The 24531-nt window shown below is 41.8% G+C and overlaps 1 protein-coding gene across 1 annotated transcript in view; it reads left to right on the top strand.

The window, feature by feature from the left end:
• The window catches only part of GALNT12 (polypeptide N-acetylgalactosaminyltransferase 12), an 83623-nt gene that overhangs the window by 14630 nt on the left and 44462 nt on the right, over window positions 1-24531 (top strand). The window contains exons 2-5 of the mRNA XM_090039097.1: window positions 4958-5127; window positions 8683-8872; window positions 16830-17015; window positions 19588-19705. Of these exons, the coding sequence (XP_089895223.1) occupies window positions 4958-5127; window positions 8683-8872; window positions 16830-17015; window positions 19588-19705 (664 nt within the window). The remainder of the gene's footprint in view (window positions 1-4957; window positions 5128-8682; window positions 8873-16829; window positions 17016-19587; window positions 19706-24531) is intronic.

Here is a 24531-nt window from a genome sequence, read left to right as displayed (position 1 = left end):
TTCAGCCTCCAGAGGTAGGAGTCAGTTTCCTAAAATGGGTGGGAAGTGCTCCTATATTATGCCAGGGATGCAGTTGAAATGGAAAGTGTAAATGAGTTTGGCATACAAAACTGACTTTATGCTGCATAGTGTACTATTATAAAATGTTAGGTATATACAGTAGGAATATATTTATTGTTGCTTTCACTTTTGAAATATCATTTAAGACCCCTCCACAATTAATCATAGAGCATAATCTGCTTTTTTAAGAGCATTTAGAAAAAGCAAGAAAAATAAATGCTTCCTACATTTTTTTATCTCCTTCCTTTAAACCAGGGGTAGGCAACCCCTGGCACAAGTGCCAGAGCATGGCACACAAAAGTGTTTTGCTTGGCATGTATGCATCAGGGTTGATGATGGGGAAGGGGACAGGGCTGTGCTGCCATAACAAGGACCAGACCTTTCTTGGCTTCCCCACTGTGTGCCCCAGGCATGGCAACATCTTACAGGTGGAGGTTGTAAGTGTTCTGGGCACTCTGCCCAAAAATGTTGCCAACCCCTGCTTTAAACTTTGATGTCTTCTCTTTATTACCAAGTAGTAAGGTAAAGGTAAAGGCATAAAAAATGTCAGACAGTTTCTGATTAAGAACAGCCATTCTGATGATATGAAAGGGTGCTAAATGATACCTTAATTTCAAAACTATTATTGGGGTATTCTTAAACTTACAGTTTACTCATCAAGTAAATTTTAGAAGCACTTCTGGTAGAGAAAAGGTACTACAGAAATCTGTGTGCAAATGTTTTAAAGACAATTTGTCTTAAAGTCATGCCTGTCTTAATGCCTTCACCCTTTCCTTATATGGCTTGCTTTCTCTCGTTTGTCATCTTTATTGCCCCTCTCCCCTCCTCCCATTTTCATTCCTTTCCTTTGAACCTTGTCTGATTTGTCGCACATTTCTTAAAATGTGGTGTACAGATTAGACCCAGTATTGCAACTGCAGAATAATCAGTGCAAAACAGAGTTGTACTATGACCTCATATGTCTTGGATCCAGTGCATTTGTCAGTGTAACCCAAGATAACGTTTACCTTTATTTACATGCACACATGCACACAATGATCCTCATACCTTCTCGGCATTTTTGTGTGTCTTTTTTCCCCCCTATGTGAAGCACCTAATGTTTGCCCTTGCTGAATTCAATTGCATTGTTCATTGCCCAGTTCTCTAATTCACTGAGATCATTTTGGATTTTAATTAAGCTCCCTGAAGCATGGCTTGGCAAAGCTGCAGAAGCAGCAGGCAGAATTATCCAATTATTGGTCTGAGGCAAACTGGCCCTTCTGACCCAGCTGCTGCTGCACCACTTGATTCATTTTGCCACCTGGCAGTGGCTGGCAAAGCCCTCCTGACTGAAGTACCAGCTTCGCAAGCAGGATAGAATGGCCAGAGGTTGCCACCCATGCTCTAAAGTGTTTGCTGTCCCATCCAGTTCTGTGTTGTCTGCAGATTTGAGGTGTATGCCTCTCTTACTTCATCCAAGTCATTAATAAAAATTATGAACCAGCCTAGTCCCAAAACTGATCCTGCAGGACTTTCTCAGTACTCTTCCCAGTTTGCTCTTGATGCATTAATTACTGATGGTTGCCTGCAGTTTTTCAACCACATGGTTGTTCCAGGTGTCTTACTAATATGTTATGTAGTACTGTGGTGAAAACCTTACTGAAGTCAGTGTATTGTCTCACCATGTTCACTGTATTCCAGTCAGAGAGGGAAACCAGTTTGGTTTGGCATGAGTTGTTTTCAGCAAATCCATTTCAGCTGCCAGTAATCATCTTTTACTCTTCTAGGTGATTGCAAACTGATTAATTCAGAATTTGTTCAAATAGCAGACATATTGTAGTTAGGCTGACAAATTAATAATTCCATAGATTTCCTTTGTAAAGATGAGTAACACATTTATTCTCCTCCTGCTTTCTGGGACCTCACCAGTTTTCCATCATTTCCCAAATAATCTGGAGGGGACCTGCTGAGCTGAATCTAGTCCATTGCATTTGGAGGCAACCGTTTGTCCAGAAGAGTCCATGAAAATGTCTGTACCAGCCCTCTCTTGTGTGGTTGCTAGTGGCTCAAAGATTTCATCTGCTGGTTCCTTCCATATCCTGTGGTATACTGCATGAAGCCCTACAGGATTAATTCATTCAACCAGTGATCTTCAGCCTGTGTTCTGCAGACCTGGGGGTCTGCAGACTGTGTCTGAGGTAGGGGTGGGCAATTATTTTGGGCAGAGGGCCGCTTCCTGAGTTTTGGCAAGCCATCAGGGGCCACATGACAGGCAGTCCAGGGCAGATAAATATTAATTTTCTAAATTTTTTAGGGGCCCCGCAGGCCAGATGGAATGGCCTGACGGGTGACATCCAGCCCCTGGGCCAAATTTTGCCCACTCCTGGTCCAAGGGGTCCACGAAAGATGGCTATGATTAATCATAAGTATATGATAGCCACACTTACAATTCAAAGGGGGTTGCACCTCCATTTGAAATTTTTTTAGACATTTGCAAATGAAAGATGATTGAAAATCACTGCATTCAACAAATCAAATATTCTTTGACTTCTTCATTTGTCTAAGGTGAACCCTCCCCCATCTTTTGTACATTGACTTCGCTAACAAAAAACAAAGCAGGCATTGAGCAGCTCAGCCTTTCTTGTATCTTCAGTTTATAGCTCTCTTTCCCCATTAAGCATCATACTTAGTTTCCTTTGCCTTTCTTTTAATTTTGACATATGTCCTTATCAAGCCCCTTGTCACTTCTGATCTCCTTTTGTCCTCCTGATTTTGTACTTCACAGTGCTGTGGTAGTTCTTCATACATCTTCAGTGACTTCTCACATTCCACTTCTTTTATGGGTATCTATTTTGTATCTTTTGATTTTTTCAGTAATTAAATTTCTTGTATAGTTAGATTAGTTTCTTGCAAATTGTCTAATTTCTCCTATGCTTTAGTGCTGACTACAATTAGTATTTAATTTTTTAGGAATGGGTAATAATTCTACTTTCTTTTATCTTTATATAGACATTTTGCAGAGGTTACATTACACACATTAATTTGGGGGCATATACTTAAAACATAAATTTCTCTTAAGGGACTACGCTATTAAAAAAGAATTCTGCACTGTGGGATGCGTTGGCGGCAGTCTCTGGAAATTTGGATGAATCTTACAGTAAACAGGGAAGCATAGATAACTGAGGATGTGGAGGCCGATCTGAGATCTGCATGTTTGACTAGATTATCAAATGGCTATAGAAGGAAGGAGTAGATCCTCGTGGTGTTGGGTTACAGCTTCTTGTCTATTTATTCTTTGGGAAGAGTGTCTACCCAGGTAGAGAAAATCTTCAACATTCTTCAAGGATTGTCCTCTAATTGTAATATGTGGAGGAGAACTTGGTTGTTTTAGGGTAGGTGGTAAAGGGTGGTCTGATTTTCTTGAAGTTAACAGTGAGTCCAAGCATTTTATGCACTTTACAGAAGCAATCAAGAGTGACCTGGAACTCTTTAATTGAGTGGCCACAATCAACATAAGCATCAACATATTGAATATTAGTAATGGAAGTTTTGATTGCCTTGGATTTACAGTATAACCAATTGATGTTAAAGAAGCGTTTTCCCATGCAATACTGGATGCTGACTCCACATGGAAGTCTATTAGCAGTGAGATGCAAAATATCAGTGATACAGGTTGAAAAAGAGTGTTGGTGCAATTACACATCTTTGCTTGACTCCAGTTCTAATAGCAAAAGGTTCTGTTTCCAAACTATTGCTTAGGACCGTTGCTGCCATGTCATTGTGAAGAAGTCTGATAATGGTAACACATTTTGGTTGGCATACAAATTTTGTGGGGGTAGTATATGGAGAAACATCAAAGAGAGATTCTTAGATTTTGTTTTGGTTAGTTTTACATTAGTTTCAGGATTTTGAGAGAAACTGCTCAGCTGTCAACTGTTTTTCATTGATCTTCTCTGATCTCAGTATGTATACAGACCCTGTTAATCTTAGTCTGGTTGGACTCATGTAATTTTAGCTTTGGGCTTGTGGTTTTGGATTATAATGGGAATTGCATTGGGATCTTTTAATCTGAGACTGCAAGCAATTTAAGATGCCAGGTGCCCACTTTTTCAAAATAATCTACAGAATTGTGAACCTGCTAGACTCCCATAGAGCCAGTGATATAGGCACTTGTGTGTGTGCTTCCTGTTCCCAAGGACTTTGAAATTGCAAAACATTATTTCAGGTGGAGTACTGGGGGCAGAAAGGTTAACTGTTGAAAGATAGTGGTTAATAAACTTGTGAAAGGTATTGCATGAGGAGGAGCATTCTTCAGTAGTGGACTGGACTTTGTCTCAGTAGGTCCCTTCTAGTCCTTTGTTCCTAAATTCCAGCATTTCTACACAAAATATCCACATGGTCCTAAAAAAAAAATTGCACTGAATTTTCTCTTACATTGGCTTTTTCTACTGTTTATTGTTTTGCTCTTACATTTACACTTACACTTGTTCTCTAGCTCCTTCAGATTTAGCCTCCAGGGCATAATTTAATTGAATTGTAGTAAATTATGCTTGCTATTATTTCTTAAAATCATCTTAACTGTTATGTGCTCCAGGCATCAGTCACCATTTAGCTTCTTTGTTTTCTTTTTTTATTATTATTTTGAAGTAATTTTCTATCAAGCAAAGCCACCTTTACCTAATTTTTTGGATGTCTGGATGTCTTTTTGTGGTTGGTTGAATCCTTGTTGAAAAATTGGAGGGGAAAGTTGGACTTTCCTGAACAATAGCTCCTTTGCTAAGCACACTGCATAACCCTGTCGTTTTATATTTTAATATTTCTTGTTTAAAAATAGCTTGTGATGTACATGATCTTAATTAGATAATTCTTTTCTGTAACTGTACAGAAGAGTTCATATTTTTTCTAAATGTATTTGCAGGTGCAAAGAGAAGAAATATGATTATTATAAATTGCCCAGAACTTCTGTTATAATAGCTTTCTACAATGAGGCTTGGTCAACACTTCTGCGAACAGTTCACAGTGTTCTTGAGACATCCCCAGATATTCTGCTAGAAGAAGTTATTCTTGTGGATGATTACAGTGACAAAGGTAGGCATTTTATTCTATAAATGAGTTTCCCTGCAAGCATGTTTACAAGAATAGAAAGAATACTGATTTAGTAACAGCACACTAAAATTCTAAAAGTATTCCATAATGTAATTGGAAGTCAATTTTTTATTTTAACTGGAAGTCAGTTTTTAGTCTGGTGCACTGGTTTTAACTATCAAGTTTAGAGGCCTGTTTGGTTTGTTGGGAGGAATGATAAATTAATGGTTCTGCCATTAACTTTGAGCTTTGGAGATCTGAATTCCCATGCTGCCTCCAAGACAGATTTCAAACACTGCATGGCCTTTGGCCAAACCACTGCTCTGAGTCTTGTTTTTAATGTTTAAAATGGGAAGAATAGTACTTCTGAACAGTCCAGTGAGGTAGAGAGGGAAAAACCAGCTGAGGACTGGGAAGATACTGGATATGAGAGCAGGTCAGGGCACCCCTCTGATGATGCCCCCTTTTGGCTTCCACTTGTTGTTTTTTGTTTGTTTGTTTTTACTAGAGGAAAAATAATACAGCAATTGTTCTGTTGCAAAGAACTCGGAAAGATCACAGCAGGTCAGAATGTATTTAACACTATGGATTCCTGTTTGAAATCTCTGGTTTTATCTTGTGAACCATCTTTACACGTAACAGAGCTAACGTCATGTAGCACCTTGTGGCACCCTTGAAAGTATATCAAGACACCCCAAGGTGCCATAGCACCTTAGTTGAGAATTTGTATTAGAGTAGTAGGAACTACACTAGATAGTAGGTAGGCAAATGGGTAGTCAAAAGGTATTAGAAGTTGCCTTGTACTCATGAGCCTGATCACAGGGATATGAATAGTTATAACTGCTGCATGTAAATATTATACTAATGAAACAGTATTGGCATACTGTTAAAATGAATGTGCAGTAGTCAAATAAGTTTAATTGGCCTTAGATTAATTTATAAGTAACAGTTAAAAAAATCTTTCAAGATTTTGAGAGATCCTACTAAGATCACCTATTTTTGTGAACTTTTACTAAAATTACTGGTATTGACTTGAATGTATGTAAAACTTCAAAGCATTTTCTACTTTTCTATGGAATATGTTATTAAAATTAAGGGTTATATTGCTACGGTACTAGAAAAGATGGTGGGTGGTATTACTATTATGTGAAATTCACTTGAAGAGTGGTATGTAAAAAGAAAAAATAAAGTGGAAACCCCATTATCATGATAGTATTATACTGCTTTTACATTATTGCTTTTCTTTCTCTTAACCACTGCTTAACTCCAAACACAGGTAATTCATAAAGCCACAGTGAAGGTTTATGAAATAGTTATAACATTTTATATCCAAACCAGTGAATAAATTTAAATTATATTTTTTCATTATTATTATTTTTCCATGGCTTATTTCTGAATATATTGTTCTACTATATTGTCACATCTAGGTTTGAGTGCTGCTCAGTGAATTTTTTGAATTGGAGTACATCAGCAAAAGCATTTATCACTGTCTTTTTTTAATTAAAATATGTATTTTGAAACACAATCTATGTTTCCAAATGCATAATCAGGTATTTTCCATATATGATAGTACACATGCTAGAATTTATTTTTGTCTAGAATTCATATACATAGATAAATTAACCATATTAATGCAACATCAGTATTGGGAAAACAGAAATACGTATTTCAGTAAATGGTTCTGAGTTCTGCCCCACTTCATGCTTGCAGGAATGCCTTGGGAATCACCTGCAGAGATTTCCCTGTGTGTGCCTACAAGCATGGAAGGGGGACTCCCATTCCCTTCTCTACGTTTGGAGATGCTCCCGCATGTTGAATGGACATGTGCATGGCTCATAGTCAGAGTGATTGATCATGCCCAATCTTTGAGCCACAAAGCACAAGCAGGATTTCTGGGTGCTTTAGGCACCAGAAATGAGTAAAAATGCAGAGAATCTGTCCTCTGCTTTTAACTTTCCCCCAGCACGCAAACAACATGAAATAGGAAGGGGATTCATCAGGTTCAGATGTCCCTTTTCATCATCTCACTCCTTCACAAGGTGGGAACTGGGACTGGAGAGGTGAGCTGGAGCTATACAGATGGTGATAGCAACAAGGTGCCGATTAAGGATAAAACTTATCAGTTGCATTAGAAATTATTAAATCAGTTCAAAACTTAATCTGTTTTTAGAATAATCTCCTGTCCACTAGAAATCACTCTTTTGCTTTTCAGTCCTTTCCTTATCTCTACAAAAACACAGATAAGAAATGGATTGTGACTTCAGCTATGCCACTTTTAAAAAGAGAAATTTACCAGCAGGTCCTTTGACTTCCAACCCCCAAAGTCCCCTCTAAACGTGAACATATGGGCCAGTATGTCTCTTGCTGGATGTTGTAGCCTGGTGGTACCTAGGTATGGTAGCTATTGAGGCATATTGCTTAGGAACATTGAAATAAAAGCATGTGTGTGATTTCAGTGAATTATTCTGATATGGTAGTAGATCACATTTTCAGCTTGTTCAACAACAACTTAGAGGAGGAACCCTGGATACCTAGGCAGGTGTATTAGACCTGTTAGAAAGGACTTCCAGCCTCTTGATTAAGGCTATCCCAGTGCACTTCCACATGTAAGTGTTCCACATTATGCCGGTGCACTCTGTTTTCCCATTCAAAAAGCTGCTTTTGGAAGCAAACCATTCATGGGCAAAAGTCCCACAAACACTGAAAATTTAAGACCTTAACCCTAAAAATGCTTCCACTGGTATATAGTTTCCTCAACTGAATAGTTTCCTTTGATTTCAGTAAGACTACTTTATACTTAGATTGGGCTTGTTCATAACTGTTTGAAGCATCTGGGGCTAAAGTTATAAGGTTTTTTAAATGTAGGTTTTAGTAATATAAAATCTTAGTTAATATTTCATCAGTTCTGTTTTTAAGGTAAGAATGAAAAGCTACTTAGGCTTTCAATACTATAACAAAGGTATTGTGAAATTATTATTTTTCGTACATAAAACAAAACGTTCAGAAACAGGTTTAATCTTTTAAGGTCATGATTTTTAAAAGGACAAGCATCATTTAGGAGCACAAGTTTTTAGTGACTTCAGTATGTGTACCCTAAATGGAGGCCTGCTGTCTGGGTGAGGCATTTCTGCTTGTGCATGCTCCATTTTGTCAGTGGAGCAGTGGTTGCAAAGATGGCACAGGCTATTTCTCCAGCAGTTTGATATTCATATGATGTTATGTTTTTGCTGTATATAAAGGGGATATAAAGGGGGTTCAGAAATGGTGTTTAGCAGCATTGAGGAAATATATACAATGTTTATATTGAAAAGAAATCTCTAAAATCTGAGCAGCTTCTAACAGTTAGCAAACCAGTTAGAGAAATTAATAAATCATGAATTTGTCCACCTGAGTTTTATACCACCTGTTTCCCTGACCTGTCAAAGCATGAGGGCCATGCCAGGTCTTAGAGGTAGTTGGGGTCAGAGCACACAGCACTAGTAGTAATACACTGATGAAAAGGTAGCGTTTCCTAACATGCTGCATACAATGCTGTAGTGATCATCCTTTTTGTTACAGAACATCTAAAGGAGACACTGGAAAACTATGTGGCTGCTTTACGCAAGGTACGTCTTATCCGCGCAAACAAGAGAGAAGGATTGGTTCGAGCACGGCTGCTGGGAGCTTCTCTAGCAAAAGGCGATGTTTTGACATTTCTTGATTGCCACTGTGAATGCCATGAGGGATGGCTTGAGCCTCTGTTGGAAAGGTACATGTATACTGAATACTCCCCTAATAATTTGACAGAAAAATGTTCATTTGGTAAATTCCTGCATTTATAATGCATTTCAGTGGGATGTTGGCTCAAATTCTTTAGCCAAATTTCATAGAATCATAAAATCATAGAACCGGAAAGGAACTTGTAAGATCATCAAGTCTGGTCCCCTGCCATGGGCTGGAAGTTATTGGGCTCAGACAAGGTTGACAAGGTGCCTGTCCAGCCTCATCTTGAATGGCTACAAGGAGGGTGATGGCATCACCTCTGCTGGAAGTGTTCCAGACTCTGGTGACCCTTACAGAGAAAAAGGTTTTTCTTATGTCTAGCCTGAATTTACCTGCTATTAATTTATGCCCATTGGTCCTTGTCCTCCCTTGAGGTGCCTTCCTGAAGAGTTGCTCCCCTAGTTCTTAATGCTTACCCTGATGTACATGTAGGAGGCTATCAAGTCACCTCTCAGCCTTCTCTTACTCAGACTGAATAGGCCCAGTTCCTGGTGTCTCTCCTCATAGGGCCTACCCTCCATGCCTTTGACCATACAGGTTGCCTTTCTTTGTACCCTCTCAAGCCTATCCACAACTTTCTTGAAGTGCGGTGCCCAGAACTGGGCACAGGACTCCAGTTGAAGCCTCACCAATGTCAAGTACAGAGGGAGGAGCACCTACTATTGGCCATACATTGGCTGATGCAGGCCACAGTTCTATTTGCCCTTCTGGCAACTTCATCGCACTGTTGGTTCATATTCATCTTCCGGTGTATCATGACCCCCGGATCTTGTTCAGATGCTGTGCCAGCCAGCAACCTCTTGTAAATGTTTCTTCTCTTTTTTTCTTCTTTTTTCTTTTTTTAACTGTCCTTTGGAGGCATGGACCCATGTAACAATTAAAACAAATGTTTCAAATGCCTCTGAAATATTTCAAAAGGCCCACTGTACACAAACACACAAGCCCTTTAAATGTTCCTGAAGTGGTTTAAACATGTCAAAATAGTCACTCCTTGCATGAAGTACTATTTTGGAGCATTTCCCTTTTGGCTAGGTCTACTACAGACCTCCCACTCAAAGTCCTGAGCTTGACCAGGAGGTCGCCCGGGAACTGACTGAGGCCGCTTGCTCCAGGACCTTGGTTGTCATGGGTGACTTCAATTACCCGGACATCTCCTGGGAAGATCACTCAGCAAAATCCGAGCAGTCGCAAAGCTTTCTCTCCTGCGTGGATGACCTCTACCTGACTCAAGAAGTCTATGGGCCAACGAGAGGCAAAGCGCTGCTCGACCTGGTACTGGCTAGAGGGGATGACCTAATCGGCGACCTAGTGATCGATGGGAAGCTGGGTGACAGCGACCATGAGCTGATCACCTTCACCATCCGCCGTAAAGCGGGCAAGTCAGTCAGCAACACAGAAGTCCTTGACTTCAGAAAAGCCGACTTTGACAAGCTCAAGAGGCTAGTCAGTCAGGCCCTCAGGGACCATGACCCCAGGGAGATGGGAGTTCAAGAAGAGTGGTTGATTCTCAAGGAAGCGATCCTCAATGCACAAGCTAAATCTATCCCAACACGTAGGAAAGGCAGCAAGGAGGCACAGCAGCCCCCCTGGCTCTCCAGGGACCTAGCGGACCTCCTGCGGCTAAAAAGGAAAGCCTACAAAGGATGGAGGACGGGATTCACCTCCAAGGAGGATTACTCCGCGCTGGTCCGGTCCTGCAGGAAGCAAACCAGGAAAGCCAAGGCTGCAACTGAACTCTAACTAGCTTCAGGCATCAAGGACAACAAAAAGTCCTTTTTCAGATATGTGGGGAGCCAGAGGAAAAGCAAGGGCAATGTTGGACCCCTGCTAAACCAGATGGGGCAACTGACAACTGATGCCCAGGAAAAAGCCAACCTATTAAATAGGTACTTTGCGTCAGTCTTTCATCAGTCACACGGGATGCCCATGCCTGCTATGGGACAGGGAAATCTGGGTGAGGGGGATCCCCTACCCTCCATAAATGCTGACCTCGTGAAGGAACACGTTGAGAAGCTGGATACCTTCAAGTCAGCTGGCCCTGACAATCTGCACCCCAGGGTACTCAAGGAGCTGGCGAGCATCATAGCCCAGCCCCTGGCACGGATCTTTGAAAACTCCTGGCGCTCTGGTGTAGTGTCTGAAGACTGGAAGAAGGCCAATGTGGTGCCGATCTTCAAGAAAGGGAGGAGAGTGGATCCGGCTAACTACAGGCCCATTAGCCTGACTTCTCTCCTGGGGAAGATCCTAGAAAAGTTTATTAAGGAGGCCATCCTTGAGGGACTGGCCCAGGCTAACATTCTAAGGGATAGCCAGCATGGGTTTGTTGCGGGTAGGTCTTCTTTGATCAATCTCATTTCCTTCGATGACCAGGTGACCTATCACCTGGACAAGGGAGAAGAGGTTGATGTCATATATCTTGACTTCAAAAAAGCTTTTGATCTGGTATCCCATGATCACCTCTTGGCCAAACTGGCCAGTTGTGGCCTTGGCTCCACCACGATCTGCTGGCTGGGAAATTGGCTCCGTGGTCGGACCCAGGGGGTTGTGCTTGATGGCAGTCACTCATTGTGGTGCCCTGTGACCAGTGGGATCCCTCAAGGCTCTGTCCTGGGACCCATACTGTTCAACATCTTCATTAATGATGTGGATATTGGAGTCAGGAGTGGACTGGCCAAGTTCGCCGATGACACCAAACTTTGGGGCAAAGCATCCACGCCAGAGGACAGGCAGGTGATCCAGGCTGACCTGGACAAGCTCAGCAAATGAGCAGATGAGAACCTGATGGTGTTTAACACCGAAAAATGCAAGGTTCTCCACCTTGGGAGGAAAAACCTGCAGCACCCTTATAGGCTCGGCAGTGCTACGTTGGTTAGCACTACAGAAGAAAGAGACTTGGGGGTCGTCATTGACCACAAGATGAACATGAGCCTGCAGTGCGATGCTGCGGCTAGTAAAGCGACCAAAACGCTGGCTTGCATCCATAGATGCTTCTCGAGCAAATCCCGGAACGTCATTCTCCCCTTGTACTCGGCCTTGGTGAGGCCGCAGCTGGAGTACTGCGTCCAGTTTTGGGCCCCACAATTCAAAAAGGAGGTGGAGAAGCTTGAGAGAGTCCAGAGGAGAGCCACGCGCATGATCAGAGGTCAGGAAAACAGATCTTACGATGACAGGCTGAGAGCCATGGGACTCTTTAGCCTGGAAAAGTGTAGGCTCAGGGGTGATCTGATGGCCACCTATAAGTTTATCAGGGGTGACCACCAGGATCTGGGGGAACGTCTGTTCACCAGAGCGCCCCAAGGGATGACGAGGTCGAACGGTCACAAACTCCTGCAAGACCGTTTCAGGCTGGACATAAGGAAGAATTTCTTTCCTGTCCGAGCCCCCAAGGTCTGGAACAGTCTGCCAGCGGAGGTGGTTCAAGCACCTACATTGAACACCTTCAAGAGTAAATTGGATGCTTATCTTGCTGGGATCCTATGACCCCAGCTGACTTCCTGCCCTTTGGGCAGGGGGCTGGACTCGATGATCTCCCGAGGTCCCTTCCAGCCCTAATGTCTATGAAATCTATGAAATAGAGGTGGGAGGGGAGTCAAGGCAAGCAACCTGCCAGCTGCCAGGTCCTGCTCTGGGTCCTGAGGCACAGGTGGGCCTCCACTGAGACTCTTATCTTTCTTCTCCCATTCTTAGCCAAAGAGTTTGAGGGGACTGGACCTGGAGGGCTTAGCTTCAGGAAGAACTCCTGGGAGGCCACAAGTGTTGGACAGGGGGCTGTAATCCCAACTCTGTCGGGAGCAGGGATTCTAGGGAGAGAGGAGTGTAAAGCAGAGCAGCAGATTGCTGCAGTCTCCCCTACTACACTAGAAGAGCGGCCGTGTTTTGACATGTTCTAGCTGGGAACAGCATAAGGACTGTATGTCTTTCCTTTGGTGGAAAGCTTCAGTTGTTACATCTGCCCACAAGACCCCTTTCCTGATTGTTTTTAACTTCTTACACATTTTTCCTCGGGCATAGTTGTACAAGGGAAATTCTAGACATAGTTTCATAGTTTGTAGGGTCGGAAGGGACCTGAGCAGATCATCTAGTCCGACCTCCTGCCATGGCAGAAAAGAATATTGGGGTCATATGACCCCAGCAAGATGTTCATCTAACCTCCTCTTAAACACTCCCAGGGTAGGAGCCTGCACCACTTCTCTTGGAAGCTGGTTCCAGACCCTAGCCGCCCTGACTGTGAAGTAGCGCCTCCTGATATCTAACCTAAATCTACCCTCTGCCAGCTTGTGACCGTTATTCCTGGTCACTCCTGGCGGTGCTTGGGGAAACAGTGACTTCCCCAATGCCTGCTGATCCCCCCTGACTAGTTTATAACAGGCCACAAGATCCCCCCTCAGCCTTCTCTTTTGGAGGCTGAACAGGTTCAAGTCCCGCAGCCTGTCCTCATAGGGCCTGCCCTGCTGTCCTCTGATCATACAAGTGGCCCTCCTCTGGACCCTCTCCATGCTGTCCACATCCCTCCTGAATTGCAGCGCCCAGAACTGGACGCAGTACTCCAGCTGCGGCCTGACCAATGCCGCATAGAGGGGGAGGATCACCTACTTGGACCTGCTCGAGATGCATCTGTGGATGCATGCCAAGGTGCGGTTGGCCTTCCTGACTGCCTTTCCACACTGCCGGCCCATGTTCATCTTGGTGTCAATGATGACCCCCAGATCCCTTTCCACCTCCGTGCTGATAAGAGGGGAGTTCCCCAACCTGTAGATATGGTGCCGGTTGTTCCTCCCCAGATGCATCACCTTGCACTTGTCTGTGTTGAAACCCATCCTATTCTCGTCCGCCCACCCTTGTAACCTGTCGAGGTCTGATTGTAGCCTGTTGCATCCTTCCAATGTACCCACGTCCCCCCACATCTTAGTGTCATCAGCAAATTTGAACGGGGTGCTTTTTACCCCCTCGTCCAAATCGCTGATGAAGATGTTGAACAGTGCGGGCCCGAGGACCGAGCCCTGGGGGACCCTACTGCCCACGTCCTTCCAGGTTGAGAAGGACCCATCTACTACCACCCTCTGGGTGCGGCCCTCCAGCCAGTTGGCGACCCATTTGACTGTGTGGGTGTCTACACCACAGCTCCCCAGTTTCTTAATGAGAACAGGGTGAGAGACAGTGTCAAAAGCCTTCCGGAAGTCCAGGAAGATTATATCCACTGCTACCCCTGCGTCTAACGATCTGGTGATCTGATCGTAAAAGGCCACCAGGTTGGTCTGACAGGACCTGCCACTGATGAACCCATGTTGGTTGCCCCTAAGCATGCAGTCTCCTGCTGGCCCCTCCTGGTTGTGTGCCAGCATAATTTTCTCGAGCAGCTTGCCTAGGATCGAGGTGAGACTAACCGGCCTATAGTTTCCCAGGTCCTCCTTCCTGCCTTTTTTGAAGATGGGGACCACGTTGGCCCTCTTCCAGTCCTCCGGTACCTCACCAGAGCACCACGAGTGCTTATAAAGTTGTGCCAGGGGTCCTGCAATGACCCCGGCCAGTTCCTTTAGAACTCTAGGGTGGAGATCGTCTGGGCCGGCTGACTTGAATACGTCCAACCCCTCCAGAAGCTCCCTAACTAAATCCTCGCTAACCCGTGGCCCAGGTGTGCCTCCCCCGGGGCCCGAGGGGGGCCCAGCAGGGAGGTGGCTGTTCTGGTCCCTACTTAGGAAGACGGAGGCAAAGAAATCATTAAACATGTTAGCTTTGCCGTCTGGTTTGATGACCAAGTTACCCATGTCATCCTGCAAGGGCCCCACATTACCCGGGACCTTCTTTTTACCCCCTACGTATTTAAAAAAAGACTTCTTATTGTCCTTAATCTGGGAAGCTAGTCCCAGTTCCATCTCTGCCTTGGCCTTCCTAACTGCCCCCCTACATCTCCGAGCAACTACAGAATAGCCCTCCCTGGTGATGACCCCTTCTTTCCACTGGGTATAAGCCTCCTTTTTAGCAAGGAGACATTCCCAGATGTAGATTAATTGACCAGATTAGATGGAAAGCATCAGAGAAAAGAAGTACAGAAAGCAGGAATTTGTGTGCTTCTTTTTTTCTTCTTTTAAGCAGAATACTGAAGAAACAGCTTTAAGTATGGGCAGACGGCTTAGACCAGTGGTTTTCAACCTTCTTAGACTCAAGGCACCACTTGGAAAATGACAGCTCTTAGTTTTTCACTCTTTACTGTAGAAAAATAATAGAACAGCTTTTCTGTTGCAAGAACACAGTTATGGATTTCTGTTTGAAATCTTTGGATTTATCTTGTGAATCACATTTGTAACTCTAACAGTGCTAACATTGTGGGTGCCCTGTGTCACCCTTGAAAAGATCTCAAGGCACCCTGGTTGAGAATCACTGGTCTAGACAGTAATTGCTATATAGTTTAGGTAAGCCACTAGATGGCAGTCTTGGGAAAGACTTTGGACACGTAGTCTGAGATTTTCTTTTTTCCCCTTTGCTGAAATTGTATGGAAGGCAATTAGCTACAGAGAGAGCCTTGTGCACGTAAACTTAATAAGGCTTTTTTCATACCTTTTTTATCTGAGGATGGGACAAATTAGGAACATAGCTGAGTCTCTCACTTGTATATTGGATATATTGTGCATCAACTGGTTCAATCCTGACTTAAAAAAAAACCCCACCAGCCAAGTTTTACTGTTTGCATATCTTATTTCTTTTGTCACTATGCTCATGTGTCTTTTTAAAATACACAGGAAAACATTCCTGCTCTGGATGGAGAAACGTTCAGTTCTTCATGTTTTGTGCCAGTATGGATCCTATGGTGGATCTAGCGCACACCTCATGTGCTAGACAAAAGGCTTGGTAAGAGGGGTCTGTTTGGGCTTGTGTGTGCTGCTTCCTGCTCTCATAAGGAACAGTGCAATCAAGACCCTTCTTGAGTTCTTCCCATGGGAGCAGAGTGGAATCTGGCTAGTGTCCAGTCCCCTTGTAGTTCATAGCTCAAACTATAGACTGCTTCTGACCTACCATATTGGACAACCATGAACTAATCCAACTTGTGTGAGCAGATCTCAAGTGCTCAGAACCCTATTTTCCAGCTTCTGCATAGGCCCCTGATCTTGGTATGCATGAAACCCTTCAGGCTTTAAAACATGTTGATCCTATGGTTATATTAAGCCTCTTGACAGCTGCCTGTTTTGCCTGGAAGACTCATATTGTCAGTGCTGAATACACTTGTCTTTCTCAAGTAGAATGTGGAAGGCACAAAGTGCAAACCAAAGCACCATCTTCTGCTGTAGTTTAGAAAGTTCTGAGTCCCTAAGGAAACTCCACAAGCCTTCTAATAGACAGCCAGTGTCATCCATTGGCCAGTTTAACAGGCAGGTAAGGCCTAGCATTAGTCTGGAGAAGATCCTGCTAAGAGAAAATTCGGTACTGGCACCCTTGGCCCAGAGGCAACCTTAAGAATTGACAGCTGGCAGAGAGATACTTTTGTTGCCCAAGTCAGGCACTGAGCATCCTCTCCAAACAGCAAAGCAGATGGTGGAGAAAGAGCTTTTGGAAGGATGAGCAGAGCAAAGCCTTTGCATATGAATCCACCAAGCTCCACATGGTACTGTACTAAGGGATAGGAAGAAGGAGCAGCCAATGTGCAGAAAGCTCTGCTGACATGAGTTCTTATTCCAGTGGTGTAGCCTCAGCATTGACCCAGAGGTCTTTACTATAAATATAACCTTGCCGCAGTGTGTCACAACCAGTACAAGTAGTCTTACAGAGTTAGAATACACACTGACGTGGATGTGCGGAAACACAGTTACTACAGTCAGTAACTTTTCTTTTTTGTACTGCAAAAGTTGTGTATTAAGAAGCACTTCTCCAATCATAAGATTTCTAATTTATGATAGAAATTCCTAATAGCATCCAAAATAACATTATTTTCCTTTTTTAAAATATCTTAGAATTGGCGAAGAGGAGTCAGCTGTTGTATGTCCTGTTATTGATGTTATTGACTGGAATACATTTGAATACTTGGGCAATGCTGGGGAGCCACAGATTGGTGGGTTTGACTGGAGATTGGTTTTCACATGGCACCTTATACCAGAGAGGGAGCAGAAACGAAGAAGGTCTAAGACAGATGTCATCAGGTAAATGATTATGTTTTCTGTAACTGTAAATATTAAATTTTATAAATGGGTTCGATTTCAGCTGAAAATGAACTGAAATAAATAAATGTGAATAAGTGAACACGTACCATTTAGTACTGAAATTAAAGTACAGATTCTTTTTTTAAAACATCTTTTTTTAAATATTGTTTCAAGTCATGGTCTTAACAAAATTTTCTTTTCGAAAAGATCAGCAGATATTTTTGCCATGTAAGTTGTCGTGAACACAACTCAGGAAACGCTTCTTGCTTAATAAAATAAGTTTAGTGCTCAGGCATAATAGAACTATACTTGGAAGAAAAAGTGAGGCTCTTAAAGAGAAAAAAAATGGCATTTTAAACCCAAAAGCTACAGATCTGTCAAATAGCCAAGAGGCAACAGTTAAAATGTAAAAAGAATTGGGTGATATTGAAACATAGTTTTGGGCTAGGTAGTATTCTACCTGTTAGGTATCAAATCCTCTGGCTACTTTTGTAGCACACCATCATTTGACACTTAAGACCAAGGCACAAAAAGCAGTGAGGAGGAAGTGCCCATCTCCTGCATTTACTAGTTTTCAGGGTCTTGAGCAATGTAGAACAGGATTGTGATTAGGTGCATACTAATAGATGCAATGAGATTGTATACTTGGGTGAGTGGGCATCTGGGAATTTGTAATTAATTTGTGCAGTATTTCAGATTTCAGTTTGAAAATGTTAAATCTAAATATGATCAGGTTGTAAATCAGTACAAGTGTTATCCTCTTAAGACTGCAGAGGGACAGCTGCAGACGTGTCAAAGCTTAGGGGGCATTTGCTGCTTTGGGCTCAGATATATTTTGTCTGGATAAGCAGTAAGTCCTTGGAATGGTAGATGTTTTGATTTTAGAGACCTGGCTCTTGGAGCATTCAGAGAAAGTTATAGTCAGGTCTGACTTTGCTATGCTTACTCAAGCTATGAGCCAAACTGCAGCCTTTTCACAAGCGAGTCTTTATTCCATTGTAACATCTCATTGAAGTCAGTGAGACATACCTACATGAGTGGTCACCAATCAGGTATCATGAAAATGTCATCCTTAGAAAGAGGTGACTGATAGAGTAATGGCACTATTTATATGAAATATATCAAAGGGTATAGTTACATGAACAAGTTACAAGGTAAAATAAAAAGTGAGCATATAACCTGTTAGTAATTGCCTGTGTGTATGCTCCTTCCCCACATTTCAAGGGGTAAGCTACCTGGTGTTTACCTCAGGTAAGAGTGTGCACATAGTCAATTATCACTGAGTAGCTAACTTGTCTGTAAGCGGCCTTTGCTTTATTTATAACCCATCATCCAAAGTCTGTATCAAACAGGGTGGTTTGTTTTCCTTGCAGTTTTTTTCCTGGGCATTTGTTGCTGCCATAGCTGAAAGGATCATAGATGTTAATGATTTTTTTTCCACTGAGAGATAAGAGAACATTATTTTTGTCAAGATGAGGGGCACATCTACATGCGCATTTACTGCACAGTAACTTACTGCCAAGTAAGCAGTTTTTAGGCTGGTGTCTACACATGCAAGCATTACAGTGCAGTAACACTTTAGTCCCAAGTCAGTCCACACACAGTGTTACTGCACAATAAGGCACCTACACATGCCTTACTGCTCAGTAACTTATTGGCCATCATGCAGGTAGAAAATTTATGGTCAAGTTGGTGTAAGTCACCAAAGTTACTGCACAATATGGCAGTTCACATGTAGACATGCACTTGTACTGCGCAGTAATTTCTGGTTACTGCACAGTAACCTAACTGAACGTGTAGATGCGCCAGAGGAAAACCAAAACAGTGCTATATAATTTCTCAGTGTGTTTTTGGTCCACAATCTAAAGAAGTTAATACTAAATAGTTCACAGCCCTCCAAGTCGTTTAATCCTCTGCTTACAAATGTGTTTAGTATTTTTTTGTCACAATAAGAAAGATGATTTGGGGTGCCAGATGAGAACATTGGGGCTGCAGTGGGTTGTGGATTATAAGCAAGGATGTTACTATCTGGCGAGAGACAAGAGTGCATGATGGGTAAACTAGCTTCAGTTTATGGGGACACTAGTGCTGGCATGCAGTGGGAGAGCTGGCTGCCAGTGGAGGATCATTTCTCCTCTGCTTTGCCTTCCTTCTGTTCGGTCTCATTTTGACAGTGTCTTTCTAGCTTACAGAAATCTTAGTGAAGCGGGGCCACATTGTGCTATACAGATGCAGAGCAAAAAAAAATTCTCACTGCTTATAATTTATTTAGTTGAATGCAAGATGCCTACATCTTTATTTATTACGAATTACTATATGATGTCAAGTGACCATTTTGGTACAAGTACATCTTGTATCTCAGTGTAACATTTACTTTTTTCTGATGCACCTATTCATAATTCAGGTCAGGTGTTCTTTTCCTTAAATATCTGAGCAACATAGTATTTATCTGATTCATTGTGAACTGCTTCATTGTTAACTGAAAAAGACTGAGGAAATGAATGAAAAAAAAAATACATTTGATTTATGTACAAGGGTTCCTCCCAGTTAAACTGACTTTTTCCTTTTGTAGGTCCCCAACTATGGCGGGTGGATTGTTTGCTGTCAGCAAGAACTATTTTGACTATCTTGGCTCTTACGACACAGGAATGGAAGTATGGGGAGGAGAAAACCTTGAATTCTCATTTAGGGTAAGTAACATAATTAGCATTTTGGCTGAGAGTGAAAAACAGACTTTCTTGCATTTGCTTCTTTATCTCTTCTGCTTAATGAACTGGATTTAGCTTACGGCTGTTTAAAAGAGAATGTGTTTGCGTAGAAATTTCCATGAGTCTGTTGGCGTTATTCTCATGCTTCAGAATTTATCTTTGGCCACAAAACAGTCATTTTTGGAAACAAAAATGTGCAAACTATTTTGATTTAAAACATCAGTGCTAAATGTTAAAAGGTAGTATAATGACCATCCATGAAACTTGCCTTTTGTGACATGAAGAGAACATGCTTGGAAAGAGATTTACAGTTGGAGTAATATACATCTGCTACTTCTATAAGTTGTTGATGGAGTGAAAAGGAGGCAGCAGCAGTTGATTGGAAGAATGGGGCAGACTACTCCTTCAAGGTTTTACTTGGTTGTGCTTTAGGAGTAGATTGTGGGTGTTAACAGTCTGCCACTTCCAAAGAATGGGTGGAAATGGGTGATGCAGCTCTCCACATCAATATGTGTGGAACTCTACTCACTTAAGAGCACCACAGTGATGTACATGCATGCACAATTTTGGAGGCTGGAGAACTGAATAGTAGCTTTAGAGCAGGAGGTGAATGACCCTATTGAACAGGCCTGGCCACTATCTCTGAAAGCTGTCAACCAAGGTAGATGATTACAATAAAGTGGGATTTATCTTTGGTAGACAAGGAGGACTGGGAGTGGTTGATGTGAAAAAAGCTCCTTGTCTTCTCCTTTTTCCATGGTTCGTGGTGTTGCTGCAGGTGCCAAATGGTGAATAGCATTAAGCTGTATCCCAGTTTTCAAATTGCATGCCAGTTACAACTGGGTATTTAGGATTGTGCTTAATTGTTCATCATCAGGAGTGTCTGGCTAGTATTTGTATGTGAGGTTTTTCTTTGTTATTGTTTCCCTTTGCCCTGTGCCAATGGATTAAGAGATTAATGGTGTCATGGTGCCATCTGCTGAAGCAGGCAGGCAGAATTCTGAAACCATACCCCAATGAAACATTCTGTAGTAGGTTGCCTCTCTCCTCCTTGTCTACCTCTTTTGCCATGGAAGCAAAAAGTGTCTACTTCTGCTTTCTCTTCCTGTAGGGCAGAAGCATTTAAGGAAGAAAGAAGGGACAAGGATGAGAAAGGCAAGCATGGAAGCAAGAAGTCATGTGGTTTTGCTTTGTATTGATTGGATGGAGAAACTGTAAGGCAGAGTTATCAGTCTTGTGGCCAACTAATGCACCTTCTCATTTATGGCCAGTTGTTCAGTTTGATAACATGACTCCTTCCAAAACATAATTTTCTTCTCTCTCCTAACCAGGGAGAATGTTTCCTTGATGAGGCATCTGTGTCCTTGCATCCTGCCCACCTGCCTTGCCAGTAGTTGTACCATGCTTCAGATTGCACCTCTACTCCCAGCTTTACCTGCCTTGCAGTAGCCTTCAGTATCCCCCACAAGCTTCTGAACCAGGGGTCTCCTGCTGGTAAAGGCAGCTGGGGTGGCTGTTTCCTTTGATCTATGGGCTTACTACTGTTCAGCTGGGGTAGTACCCTTTCTTGTGCTTCTCCTTAATCTTTTGCAGGAATTCTTGCTGCTCCAGACATAGTCTATTTGGGACTCTATCCTTGCCATTAAACAATTCTGGCAACTCATCTGGCCACTTATTTTCCCCATGTGGCTGACGTAGCAGTTCCTGTTTCTTGGACTGTGTCCTGGTGGACCCATTCTTCACTCCACCCTTCAGATGAGGAACACATGCTCACCTTGCTCATGCAAACAACCTTGTTTTCAGCAGCTTGTTCATGGTCAAGACATGCCTGCTCAAGCCATACTGATTGAAGAAGCGCCTGCCCCTGAACATTAAAAGTCTTCAAGTCCCAAGAAATATGGTCTGCATTCCCAGAGCGTAGCATGACATAGTTAAATCTTGGTCTGAGCTTATTGGGTGTTGTGTTTGTCTAGAGAAATCTCTGCTCCGTGAGCCAGTACAGCAGTGGTTTCCAAATGTGGCAGGACAATGGTCTGTCACCCTCTGGCTCCTTTGCTGGTCCTTATCATTTTATCCTTCTAGTCTATAGGTTCTGCTTGTGCCACTGCAGGGTATGCCCACATCCTGGGTTACTGATCACTTTATTTGCTGCCTGCCCCTTAATCCACTGTCACAGGCTGTGAGGAAAAGGTGTTTGGCAAGGAAAAATTACTTGCTGTTAGCTCTGTTTGTCATTCTCCCATCCCAGATTCCACCCTCTGTCCTAGTGCATGGTATGCTGCTGCTTGCTTATTATTTATCTCATATACTGTTTCTTTCTCTGGCTCTGGAAATTTCTGCCACTGGAGGGAATAAGGCTTATATAATCAAAGACAAGGTTTCCAAACTCTTAGCCTCCATGCTTTCCAGAAGGTGGCACCACAGCACTATTCCATAATTGATTTTATGTAAAATGGGAGAAGGGGGTCAGCAAGCAATGTCCAAAAATAGTATTTCCCCCCAAATTTCCCTGGGTATAATACAAAAATCCCTCTTAAAACAATTTAAAAATTCTATAATATAGATTGACAGTTTTGCTGAAAAAGGTGTGAAAGGCAAAAAAAGCAATCTGTCACTTGTTTCTTGAGGTGGAGTGGGGGGAAGCCTCTGTTTTTTTTAATTAGGGGCTTTTACCAGCCAAAACAAGTGTGTATGCAGATATGCACATACACACCACATAAACTATTTTTGTGTATAAAGGACTTCCCTATTTTGTAGGTTGGATTTGATTCATGAAGGAGTGCTGTCCAGTTCCTCTTGTTTACCATTTGTTATCATTTTAGTTGTTGCTGAATTCTTTATTTTAATGGCTTTTTTCATTTGTATCTTTGTCTATGTGCATCCCTAATGAAGGTCAAAATGTAACTTCACCATTAACTTAAACATGGTGAGGGAATATTTAGCTTTAATGTGTGTAATCTTTTAAAATGATAACTGAAAACATTTTGGACAATTAGGCCTTAATGAAAAAAAATAGAATTTAATGACTACTACTTAACTTTGCAGGACAATTTTAGGGATACTTAGATTACAGCTGTGCATGGAATTTCAATAATTATAAGAGGTGCAATTATAGAGTACTCCTTCATTCGAAGTCTTTTTGCAGAGAGACATTGGTTTAGCTTTTCAGGTCTAATAAAATAGGATTTCTGAAAAAAAAGACAGAAGATATTTTTACTTTTCCTAACTGTACATTTTTAATTCTTTAGAATTTAGGGCCAAGTCCTTAATTTCACTGTGAAATTTACTAGTAAGCAAAGTAGACATTTATGGGATTAAGTCTTTAAAGGCCATTTCATTAAATTTCAGTTTATCACAGTTCAGCATGTATACAGCAGGTTTTCAATTATCTGTCTATTAAAGAAATAGATTGGACAATACACTAATGATGAAAAATAATGCATCTAGTAAGATAATGGAATAAACAGGAGCATTCCAATGGGTAGAAGTTACTAGAAATAGAAATTTAATAATGGACAAACAGAATCATGCCGGAAAGACTTTGAATCTTTTAGATAAATGTATTGGACATAGATATTTTACCATATGGAAAAAAGTATCTTTAAAACTTGTATTCACTGAGTTGGAAGAATAAACTTAAAACAGTTATACCAAAACAACTTGGAGTGAAATTGGATGATAAGATTGATAAGAATTTTCAGTGCAGTCTAGTCTGGTAACAGTGCAATTTTGGGATGAATAAACAGCAAATTATAGGAAAATAATAATAGAAACCTAGAGTTGTATAAGAAATAAGTTTATTCATCTAGTTACTTTTTGTTTTTATAAAAATTGGACAGAATGTACTGTTTTTCTAAAAACAAATAAAAAATAAGCCAAAAGTCAATAAGCTTTCAAGAAAATACTTGCATTCCAAAAAATAAGTTATTAAATACTCGATTTTTTTTTATTTTGAAAAGTATGAACGACTAAGAAAACCAGTTTTACAAGTAAATAAATGCATTACTTTTGTTAGTATCTAACATTTAGTCATGCAATGATATAGTTAATGAATAAAATAATTTTTCATCAGTATAAAGCAAATATCCAGAACCAAATTATTGCCCCACAGATAAATTATCTCTATCTCCAAGTTAAGGTACAGAGAAGCAACACTTATTTGGATAATTTCTTTTTAAAAGGTAAGAGTGCTTTAGGAAATGCCTATCTACCACATAGCTAGAATCTTCCGCTGCTGTACCCAGTAGTGATCTCAATCCCCAAATCCTAAAAGAATGGGGGGGACATTGGTGCAACAATATTCCAGTGCCCCAGATATCCAGTTCCAGCAGGGAAATCTTTTAAACCATGCCTTTTTTTCCTTCCAAGAGACCACTTAGCCAGTAGAAAGCAGAGTTCATAGCCATTTTCTATGGCAGTCCTACCCAGAAGAAAAAGAGGCACTAATTCACACCAAAATTCTAGCACTTTGGTTCTTGCAGCCCTCACCAGAAGCAACCCACAAAACAAAACATTCAGAAGTGATTCCTGCCGAATAATTTTTTGAGGCTTAGTCCCCTTGAACTGTTCACAAGATAATATTTCAGGACACCCAAGAGCATTCACATGTTTCCAGGCAAAAATCCATTTCCCAATCTTTGGAATGCTGTACTGGAAAGTACACAACATAAACTACTATTGGTCTTCAGCACTCAGCATCATAATGGTATGAGTAATCACAGAATTATAGGAAGATAGGCCTGGAAGGGACTTCAAGAGGTAATTTAATTCAACCCCCTGCTCAGGTTCTAGATACCTAAGCAAGTCCT

The sequence above is a fragment of the Crocodylus siamensis genome, chromosome 3 (assembly GCF_052110815.1).
Source record: "Crocodylus siamensis isolate JL-2025a chromosome 3, ASM5211081v1, whole genome shotgun sequence".
NCBI lineage: Eukaryota > Metazoa > Chordata > Crocodylia > Crocodylidae > Crocodylus > Crocodylus siamensis.
Note: the sequence above shows the minus strand (reverse complement) of the source record. Positions and strands in the feature narration are given on the sequence as shown.